The sequence below is a fragment of the Melopsittacus undulatus genome, chromosome 16 (assembly GCF_012275295.1).
Source record: "Melopsittacus undulatus isolate bMelUnd1 chromosome 16, bMelUnd1.mat.Z, whole genome shotgun sequence".
NCBI classification, from domain to species: Eukaryota; Metazoa; Chordata; class Aves; order Psittaciformes; family Psittaculidae; genus Melopsittacus; species Melopsittacus undulatus.
Window position 1 is genome coordinate 308,153 of NC_047542.1, and position 10,974 is coordinate 319,126.

General features: G+C 57.4%; 1 protein-coding gene across 3 annotated transcripts in view; it reads right to left on the reverse strand.

Moving 5' to 3' along the window:
- Positions 1–10,483, reverse strand: part of PPFIA4 (PTPRF interacting protein alpha 4) — a 29,683-nt gene extending 19,200 nt beyond the window's left edge. For all 3 annotated transcript variants that reach the window (XM_034069816.1, XM_034069815.1, XM_031054613.2), the window contains exons 1-7: positions 9,726–10,483; positions 2,599–2,700; positions 2,311–2,475; positions 1,703–1,777; positions 1,162–1,257; positions 542–763; positions 14–160 (exon numbers count right to left, since the gene is read on the reverse strand). In XM_034069816.1, coding sequence (XP_033925707.1) covers positions 14–160; positions 542–763; positions 1,162–1,257; positions 1,703–1,777; positions 2,311–2,475; positions 2,599–2,700; positions 9,726–9,962 — 1,044 coding nt within the window. In that variant the 5' untranslated portion in view covers positions 9,963–10,483. The remainder of the gene's footprint in view (positions 1–13; positions 161–541; positions 764–1,161; positions 1,258–1,702; positions 1,778–2,310; positions 2,476–2,598; positions 2,701–9,725) is intronic.
- Between the last annotated feature and the right edge of the window lie 491 nt (positions 10,484–10,974).

Genomic DNA, 10,974 nt, shown 5'->3' on the forward strand with positions numbered 1-10,974 from the left:
GCACATTTGGTACCTGGCGGTGCAGGGACTCCTTGTTGGCCAGTTCGCTTTCCAGCTTGTCATTGAGGTCATGGATGGAGGTGGCTTCTCGCTGGGCTGCCAGGTAGCGCTTCTCCAGTGTGGTGATCCTCTCCTCCATGTCCTCTTTCTGAGCCAGGGCCTGTGGAAGTGATGGGGCTGTCACACCCTGATCTGTGACCACCAACCTGGCAATAACTGGGCCGCCCAGCCCCGAGTCCAAGCATGCCATGAAAACCCTGCTCCACAATAATGGGAGAGCCAAGCAATCACAGCAGCACCTTCCAGGATGGCCACAGCTCAGTGCCCCAGATCTGCAGCACAGCTGGGTATCTCAGTGTCTGCTTATAACCTCAGGGATGCTCTGCTGATGGGCTTGGGGACAACCTCCCAGAGGCAGCGGCCTCTTTTGTGGAACCCTGTGTACAACAGAAGCTCCAATCCCTTCCCAGCCCAAAGCATGTGGAAACTGCTGTGGATGCCTCTGCAAGAGGCCTGGCAGTGTGAGAGGGCAGGGTCTAACCTCACGGAGGTCCCTCTGGTACTTGCTGCTCATCTCCTCCGACTTGATCAGATCCTTCCTGGCGGTGCCGAGGTCCTCCTCCAGCTCAGCAACACTGGCAGCCAATGCAGAGATGCGCTCCTTGGCCTGGACCACTTCATAGTTCTGCTTCTCCAACAGCTCCTGCAGCTCCACCACCCGCCCTGCCTCATCATCCGGGTGCACTGAGCCGTTGGAGAGCCGCTGCAAGGCACCAGAGAAGGAGGTGGATGCTGGGCTGCCCCCGAGCATGGGCTGGCAATGGGGGAACATGGCCCTGCAGGCACCCAGTGGGGTGGTGAGGAGTGGGGACATGGGGCTCTGGGACCCCCATCAACAGGCTCCGTTAGCCGGGGATGTGGCTTCTCACATGGAATAGGGATGGCTGAGGGCTTCCCAAAGCATCTCTGGGAATCACAGCCCCATGGAGCACCCGAGCAGGAGCAGATGCAGCCTGTATCCACCAGAAAGGGCATTTCCCAGGGAACTGAACCAGGGGACAGAGGAAAAGGTTTTCAGCACCCTGGAGCCAGCCACAAGGGGTTTGGAGACACGATGGCCTCAGTGAGCGTGGTCAGAGCAGGGGGTTCCAGGGCTCTCACCTTCCAGGGAAGCTTCTGCGCTGGTTCCTTGGGCTCCCTCTCATCCCGCTCTCCCAGAGGGGCCTCCCGCACGGCGCCTTGCTGCAGAGCTGCCACCTGCATGAGAACAGGGATTCCTCAATGCAGGACACATGGGAGCAGCCTGACCTGGTGGGGAGGTGGGGAAAGCCCTGGAGCACCCGGGTCTGTAACTGGCTTCGGACTGGTTTCCTCCACCTGGTGAATGTGAATGGGGAGGAACTAGAGGGATAGGGGGAAAGGGAAGGCAGAGATGCTGGGAAGGCTCAGCACTGATGGAGGATGAAGCCTGTTTGTTTTGTGTGGAGTATTCACTTAAACACAGCCAATGCTTCACATGAACGGCAAGCTTAGAGGTAAAGCCTTACTAAGAGTGCCCAAATGCCATTTCTCTGCTCTGCACCATGTTTTGTGGGAACTATCCCAGCAAATTCAACTGGAATTCACAGTCGTGGCATGGCACAGTCCCAGCCCAGTGGATGCCCACCAAGGGCCCAGGGTTGGCTGCCCAAACACCTCTTACCTGCCGATGGGCATCCACGAGCTGCTCCTCCAAGGTTGCCACTCGCTCTAAGGCTGCTCGCAAACGTTCCCTGACCTGCAGGTGGGTAAAGCAATGGGAAAGGCCATCATTTATCTGTGATATGGGTGCCCAGGATCTGCACCAGCTCCCAGACCCTGTTATCTGGCTGCAGCCAGGCTCAGGTGGGTTCACATTCAGGGAACAGGCTCAGAGATGCTCCAGGTGAAGAGGAACAGTCTGAGCCAAGCTGACTTAGAGACTTATGGCCAGGCCAGCCTGAAGACATCTTTTAGCAGAGGAAGGAGATGCTTGAGACAAATGAACCGGGAGGAACAACAAGAGCTATAACACAACAGCTGAACCGGGGTACCAAACATCAGCACTCGCCATCACCGCGAGTCACCCAGGGAAGCAAGTTCCCCATCCCCAACAGCCTCAAACCCACAGCATGCCCTTGGCAGCCCCGCCAGCTCCTAAAATGAGGGTCCTGAAGCTTTTGGATATCCAAACAGCTTCCTCTTGAGGGGCCCCATGTTACCACCCAGAACAGCATCCAGTGGGAGGGAGGAGGAGGGTTGGGAGAAGGAGAACTCAGAGCCTGTTCTCACCTTTTCATCTAGTGCCTTGTGGTGCTCAAAGAGTGACTTGAGTGCCTTGAGCACCTCGACCTCACTGGAGACCCCGGATGGCGACTGGGCCTGACGCTTGACCACGGTCATCCTCAAGGACCGCTCATGCCTTGACACCAGGCACTCCAAGTGCTCCAGCAAGAGCTGCAAGAGGCAGGAGGGAGGCTCTCACAGCCCGGGGCTGGCAATGCCGTTATCAGCCCAGCAGCCCACAGTGTCCCGCATTCCCGAGGCCTGGAAGGCAGGCTGCAGGTTCCATGTGCTTACCCGGGTGTTATTGCGCTCGGCTTTCAGCTCTGAGATCTCCTCTTCCCTCTCCAGGAGCTGCTCCCGGCACGCACTGAGCTCCCGTGTCAGCGTGGCAAACTCCTGCAGGAATCAGGGCATGGAAGTGTCAGGGAGAGTGGGATGGAGACCTCTGCCAGGATCTCCAGACAGAGCATCTCCCGTCCAAACCCAATCACAGAGAGATGGTGACACCAAGAGGAACACTGAGAAATCAGTGGAGAAGCACAGCCAGGCTGGGAGGTGACCTATTGCTGCCTTCCCCAAGTGCTTTGGACAAGGGAGAACGCAGCATCCCAATATTTACCCCTTTGGTTGGATGTCCAAAGGCACAAGAAACTGCTCAAGAGCTCCAGAGGTGCTCTTTGGATGCATTTAAAGCATCCCAGCCAAGGCCACCACAGTGTCCCCTTGACGTTGCACAGCACCATCCGCAAGACCCACATTGGAGGATCCCATCAGGTTAAAGCTCACCACAAAGCCACAGCCAGGCAGGACGAGTCCCCCAGACCCAGGCCTGCCTCTGCCATGGCCTCAGGATCAGGCATCGTCCACAATCTCCTTCCAAAGAGCAAGAGCTGCCCCAATCCAGCATGGGGCATCATCAAGCTTCTTGTGGGGCACCCCCACACCTCAAATCCCAGCTGAGAGACATGGGGCACTGCAGGAGATGTGCCTGGTACCACCAGCTCTTGCTCCAGTCACTGCTCCCTCCAGCAAGGAGGAGCCATGCACAGGGCAGTGCCAAAGCAGAGCCAGCACATCCTTCGGGATGCGATGGGCTCCTCAGGAACAGAGCAGTGACCGTGGTGGAAGGGAAAGGAAACTCACTCCCGAGTTCCTGGGATGCAGGAGAGATCTGTTTCCCTTAGCAAGTGAAAGCCCAGCAGCTGGGTTAGCCCCGAAGCACCCTCCCATTGCTCCCAGTTTCTTTCCCAGTCGCCACGTGGTGCCAGGACTCAGTGACATTCCGCAGCTGGGGAATTCTGGGGTGACAAATGCAAATGTGGAAACGCTTCCCGAATTCACACCAGTTTCACAGCGTCGAGGAGAATGTGAAAAGCAGAAGGGTTTCCAAAGCAGCTGAGGGGGATTTGGCTGAGCATTAACAACCCAAATCTCGCTGGAGGCTGAGAGATGTTTTACAGCATGAAATCCACTTTCATGTTCAAGTTCAACAAATCAAACCCCTTCAAATGGAAGCAAAATGCTAAGGTTTAGGTTGCAAGAGCTGACATCCACCCCCCACCCCGAGCTTTTGAACCTCTCTTTGTCCCAGTCAGCTTTTCCCTCTCCCACCCCAAGCTGCTTGCACTGGTTTGGTTTCTAGCTTGGGGCTGGGGGGGATACTGGTGTCGCTGGTGATGCTGAGGCCCCACAGAGGGACAGGACCCGAGTGTGCTGCAATGTGGGTGAAGGCAAACACCAATTGCAGAAGTCAAAATCAGTCTCTGTCCTTCTAAACAGCTGCTTTCTGCCCATCACCATGCTTCAGGGCTGCTGCCACCCAACATCCTCACTGCGGCATTGCCCCAGGGCCTGAATCCCTGAGCTCCTTTCCAGACCCATTTGCTCTGGGGTCATCCCTGTGCCCATCAATTGTCCCCCAAATCAACCACAGCACCCCAAACCTCCATCACCAGCCTCTGCCATGCCCAGGCACCATCCTACCCTTGCTCTTGGACCACTCCACAGCCAGGGTGAACTCCACCACAGAGACCATTCCCATAGGACTCCATGGTGCTGGCCAAGCCTCTCCCAGAGCTGTGCTCTTCCAGCCAGTGGGAATTAGGGCTCAGCACAGCCCATCGGCACATGCGTTTGTGAGCACACGGCTGGGTTATGCACATGCTGTGAGCAAGAGTGAGCAGCTCCTGAGCATCCCTGTGGATTACATTGGGCCTGGTGTGTGAGTGACAGGAGGTGTCAGATTAGGTGCCCATTCCCCACTTTCTGCTCCAGAACTGGGGATATGTCAGTCCTCTGGCCCCTCAATAAGCCAAGAGACAGGCAGCAAAGCTGGAGGAGCTCAGCAAAAGCTTCCTTGCAGCTGTGATGGGGGCTGATGGGCTGCTACATCCCTGAAAAGCTGTAATGGTGGGTGTCACATCGGCTGTTTCCAGCACTGGGGAATGGACCTTGTGGATGCAAAGCTGTGCAAAGAGTCCAAACCTCTTGCTCTGCCCCATGGCTTGCAGGGCAAATAGGGGCTGTGGACATGGATGTTCTCCCCACTGCGGTGAACAGGGCATGGGATGGCTGGGACAAGGTATCGGAGGCAGCAAGGGAGGAGGGATGCCAGGCAGGAGACAGGGATGAGCAGCACTCAGCACGGCGCTGGCTGGCTGAGCTGCACAGATTGAGCCCACAGCGATGCTTCCATCCCAGAATGCCAGGAGATTAAAAGAGGGAAAATCTGCTGGAGAGACAGGGGCAGCCCCCCCTGCAGCCACCCGCTGCCAGACATGGGTCAGCAGGTCAAAGTGTGGTGCCAGCTCCACTCCCAGCACCAGCATAGAACCATGGAAGGGTTTGGGTTGGAAGGGAGCTTAAAGCTCCTCCAGCTCCAACCCCTGCCATGAGCAGGGACACCTTCCATAGAGCAGCTGCTCCAAGCCCCTGTGTCCAACCTGGCCTTGAGCACTGCCAGGGATGGGGCAGCCACAGCTTCTCTGGGCACCCTGTGCCAGCGCCTCAGCACCCTCCCAGGGAACAGCTTCTGCCTTAGATCCAACCTGAACTTCCCATTTCAGTCTGAACCCATCACCCCTTGTCCTGTCGCTACAGTCCATGATGAAGAGCCCCTCTCCAGCATCCTATGCTCCAGCCCAACCCTACCCCATCGGGCTGCTCCTCTCTGAGCCCTCCATCCCAGGAGGAATAGCTGGTCAGATCCTGGGCTGAGTGCCCCAGCAAGGCTGATAAGCTCTCAAACTAAGCAGGGACACCTATAAACGGATTAGAAAGTGAAGGAGAGGTGCCTAATCTTCAATCAAAGCATGGATGCTGAGACACAGCTCTGGGAGCCCTCAGGAGCTTGCAGGAAGCCCAGCAGCCTGGGAAGGGGCTCATTTGGATTAGAACCCCCCAAAACACAGGGCTGAGTGGAGGGAGCCGGGATGGAAACCCAGAGCACCACAACAGGGTACTGAAATAGAGTGGGGTGGTTCAGGGCTTGGATCTTCAGGCAGCACCAGGCACCCTCACAGGGAACAGCTTCTGCCTCAGATCCAACCTGAACTCCCCGTTTCAGTCTGAACCCATCACCCCTTGTTCTATCTCTACAGTCCCTGATGAAGAGTCCCTCTCCAGCATCCTTGTAGCCCCCTTCAGAGACTGGAAGCTGCTCTGAGGTCTCCAGGCTGAACAGCCCCAGTGTTTTCATCCTGTCTCCATACAGGAGCTGCTCCAGCCCCTGAGCGTCCTCGTGGCCTCCTCTGACCCTGCTCCAACATTTTAAAGCCCCTGATAGGAGTGATGGAGGGGAGGTGGAAGGATGCCCACAATGGGAAAGCAGCAGTTGGAGCCCCAGCATCTGTCTGTCCATGCTAGGAGCTGGCAGAGCCACCACACTGGCTCCTTCCTGTATCCCAGGAAAGGCGCAGGATTATGGGAAAGCCCGAAAGCACAACAGAGGGGATAAACACAACCCTTGTGTGCAGCACGGGATTACAGAGACTAAATCCCATTGGGTAAACCCAGGGCTTCAACCATCACCCACCTCAGCACCAGGCAGGGCAGTGGCATGTCCTGGACCTCCCGGCTGCAGCACTGTGACTGCAGGAGAACTGGTGTCCTCCCCTGTCCACATGCAGCCAGGATGTGTATTTCCATGCAGGATTACGCAGTGGGGAGCATTGTACAGCTGAGGAACCCAGCATCTCAGTGCCCTGATCTTGTCAGAGCAAGACCTGAACCACCAGATCCCTCCATCCCTGCAGGAAGTGGTTTCCCCCTGCCTGGAGCTGCTGAGGGACCTGTGTTCACACTGCTTTTAGCAAGTGTTACCTCCAGATGTTAACTCTGAAATGCCCCATCCCTGGAAGTGTTCAAGGCCAGGCTGGAGCAATCTGCTCTAGTGGAAGGTGTCCCTGCAACTCCAAGAGGCAGCAAAGGGGCTACGAAGGAAGAACCATCAGTAGCCCCTGTGAAATGTGGGAGCCCCTTGTCCCCCTGCAGAGCTGGGGATAGAGACTCCTGCCAAACCCCCAAGCCCTGAAGGCCAGGAGGAATGCAGCACATCTGGATACACCTGGAGCTCTGCATGTTAGGAGGCCTACAGGGATGCTGGGGAGGGACTCTTCATTAGGGACTGTAGTGATAGGACAAGGGGTAATGGGTTGAAACTTAAACAGCAGAGGTTTAGACTGGATATAAGGAAGAAATTCATTACTGTGAGGGTGCTGAGGCACTGGAATGGGTTGCCCAGGGAGGTTGTGAATGCTCCATCCCTGGCAGTGTTCAAGGCCAGGTTGGACAGAGCCTTGGGTGCCATGGTTTAGTGTGAGGTGTCCCTGCCCATGGCAGGGGGTTGGAACTGGATGAGCTTAAGGTGCTTTCCAACCCAAACCATTCCATGATTCTGTGTCTCATCCCTGGGTGCCACCCACCCCCAGGGAGAGCAGAGCAGAGCCCAAGGCAGGAGGGAGCTACAGGCAATGCCAGGGCTGCAGGGTGTTGCTGAGAGCATCCAGAGCCAGGGCCTGGTCCAAACCGCATCCCCTCTGCACAAGTGAGGAGAGCAGAGGGATTGGAGCCGAGAGCTTTCAGCCCGATTAAGTCGCGTTCAGCACTCCCCCATGAATAAATAAATCATGTAAGAAGCATTAAGGCAGCTTAGGCTCCCTGGGAAATCGTTCTGGAGTTCTGCCTTTTAGGGACTGAGGGATGCCCAGGGGAGATGGCTTGGCCACGTAGCAACCAAGCCCCCCCCATGGGCAAGGCAGGAGCATCCCTGGAGCATCCCTGCCTGCCCCAAGCAGAGCTTCACCCCAGAGCACATTCCCTGCCTGCCCCATCGATGGCTTTGCCAGTACTCTCGATCCTGTGCCCTGAAAGGATGCAGAGTGCCACATCCCACAGCCACCATCCACCCCAACATCCCCAGGCAGCTCATCCCTCCCCAGACAGAGCTTGGCTCTTTGATGACATGGGAAAAGGTCATTGTGTCCACTGACAAGAATCGGTGCCCAATCTGCCCCCAAAATAGGGTTTCTTCAAGCAATCCAGCTTGAATCCCATCCCAGTGGATGTGACACATTGCTCCTGGGTAAAAGGGCTCACAGACCCTTGGAATGCCCCCACGCAGTGCCCTGGGGAAGAGACCCGCCGCATCCCACTTACCTGGTACATGCACATGCTGGGATTAATCCCATTGGGTAGGTGAGCATCTGTGGGTTTGCTCCCTGGGTTCATTCCAAGCCCTCATCTCCCATGAGGGCAGCCGGTGGGCACTGGGTGCTGCTGTGCCCGGGCAGCCTGGGCAGGGAACAGGCAGCAGGAGCTCTGGGACATTCCCCATGTGTCGCCTGCCCTGGTCACATCCCTACATCCCTTGCTGTGGTGCTGGAAGCGGAGCCCCTTGGTGCTGATGCAGTTTGTTCCCTGTGCAGAAGCACTGCACAAGGAACTGGTCCTTGTGCACAGAAGCACTGCACATCCCTTTGCTGGAGCAGGGATGGAGACTAAATCTGTGCGGTCCCTTAATCCCAGGCACTGTGTGGGGCGGGCGGCGGGTGCTCAGTGTGACCTGGGTTGCTCTCTCCAGTGTGTGCAGGCAACGGAGGCAGGAGCAGAGGTGGTGGTGGTGGCCCTGCCTGTGTCCAGCACTTGAATGCGTCTCAGCACATCTCTGAGGACAGGGAGCACCTCATCCATGGGGAACCCAGGAGCTCCTGGGGAAGCTCTGGTGGGGTTTTTGCTTTCAGCAGCCTGGGCAGAGAAGGGATTTATGAACACAGGCTGAGTACATTGGGGTGCTGGAGAAGGAAGCTGCAGGGAGACTTCAGAGCAGCTTCCAGTGTCTGAAGGGGGCTACAGGGATGCAGGAGAGGGACCTGCATCAGGGACTGGAGCAATGGGACAAGGGCTGATGGGTTCAGACTGAAACAAGGGGAGTTCAGGTTGGATCTAAGGCAGAAGCTGTTCCCTGTGAGGGTGCTGAGGCGCTGGCACAGGGTGCCCAGAGGAGCTGTGGCTGCCCCATCCCTGGCAGTGCTCAAGGCCAGGTTGGACACAGGGGCTTGGAGCAGCTGCTCCAGTGGAAGGGGTCCCTGCCCATGGCAGGGGTTGGAACTGGAGGAGCTTTGAGGTCCCTTTGATCCCAAACCATTCTGTGAGTCCATGATTCTATGATTCTAGGAGCAGCCCAGCTCCATGCATGGATACATGCACTGCCTTCCTCCAGAACTGTGTCCCCAGTTCAGAGCAGAGAAGGGATGTGAGAGCTGGCCAAACACCATCCCAGGCTCTATCCTGGCTTGTGCCACCAGTTTTGATCCATTCATTGTCCCCTGTAGCCCTAGGGTGCCCCAAACCCCAGCACCAGGCAAGGAGGATCTGAAGTGTCAGCATTGGCACAGTCAGAGCAGATACAAGTGTTCAAAGTTTCCCCTTCTCCCCACATCACTCCCACAATGGGGTAGTGCAAAAGCCCCCCAGATCCTGTCTCCCCCATGTCTGAGCCCTGAGATACCATGTGCTGCCCCATAAGACTCCACAGGGAAGCTGGAGAGCTCAGATCCACTCTACACAGCCCTGTGAGGCTGATCCATCTCATCCTCTTCTGACCTCAGCATCCCCAGTGGGTGAGCACAGGCTCTGCATTTGCCTCCTGTCACCCTAGGAATGTTCTTCGCCTTCTCCATACCATTCCCTATGCACCAGCGGGCATTGTGGTCCCACACCTCCCTGCATGGCCACACAGACCAATGAGGGGTACCAATGTCCAGGGTGGCTGCAGCTTGGCCTGGGAGAACCCACGGCCATTACCATTGCCATGAGGTGCAACACATCCAGCAGCATCCCTGCTCCCACATCAGCCTTCCTAACCCTTCCAAGCCTCCGATCGCCATCGGATACCACAGCACATCCCAGAGCCGGGTCCTTACCTGCGGGAGAGCTGAGTTGAGCTGCCTCTGGAGCTGATCCCGCTCCCGCAGGGTCTCCTGCAGCCGGCTCTGGGTGACAGCCAGTGTCTCACGGGTCTCCCGCAGGGTGTCCAGCAGCTTGTCCCGCTCATCCAGCATGTTCACCATCAGCTGCTCGAAGTCAGCATCCGCCTCGGAGCCCTGCGGGGGGCCCAGAGGGTCCCCCTCGCTGATGGTGGGCATCACCTCGCACATCATGGCGGGGCAAAGGGGGGGGATGAGGGTCCTGGAGGTGAGGTGGGTGCTGTTGAGCTCCGCGGCCCCGCTCACGTCGCTACAGGCTCCTGTGGGTCAGGGGAGGCAGCACGGGAGGGGGCAATGGGGTGGTGGAGGTGGGGGGGATCCCCCATCCCTTCTTCTTGGATGCTAAGCAGAAGCCGGCATCGCTCCGGTGGGGATGGAGCGACGTCCTCGGCACCAACAAGGTCCTTGCAGTCTGAAATGCCCCCGTTTGGCTGCTTGTCACTGCCAGGGTCCCCCGTGTCACCTCTCGGATGCCTCTTGGAGGGGCTGCAGCATCAATGAGCCACGGAGGTGCTCAGAAGGGGACAAAGCCACCCTTGAGGATCCATCCTGATGGGGAGCCCGAGCTGGCAGCAGCACAGGGAGGGTCTGGGGGATCTCTGGGCATGCTGAAGAGAAGTCCGGTGATGGTGTCTGCTCTCCCCAAGGCTGAGATGGTCACTGCTGATGCAGGAACGTGTCTTTGCTTGATGTCCCTGTAGTGACCTACAGGAGAGGGGACAGAGATCAGATCCCTCCTGCTGCCCCCAGGGCACCTGCCCAGCACCCTTTGTCGTCCATCCCCCCCCAGCAAACCCCAAAGGAATGCAATAGGTGGGCTCAGCACTCCCAGGAATGGGCTGCGTCAGGAGGTGCCATCCTGCACCCGTGTGATCACTACGCTGCATCCAGGATGGTACCAAGCTGCAGAGAACAACCTGATGGGGACTTCTATTGATGGGTGAGCTTCAGCCCACTGCAGCTGAAGGAGGGTCCCCAGCAGCAAGGGTTGTGCTGCTGTCACCCAAGCACCACGGGGACCTGCCCAGCCCTCATCACTGCTTTGGCCAGGCTTTGTCTGCAAGGGGACTGGAGCTGAGCAGCAAAACACAATGTGTCTAATGCTGCTTATGGGGGAGCCTGCCTTAAGCTTTTAAATGTTTACAACAGACATAATGCTTGAGGATCTGAAGGGGCCTATAGGGAT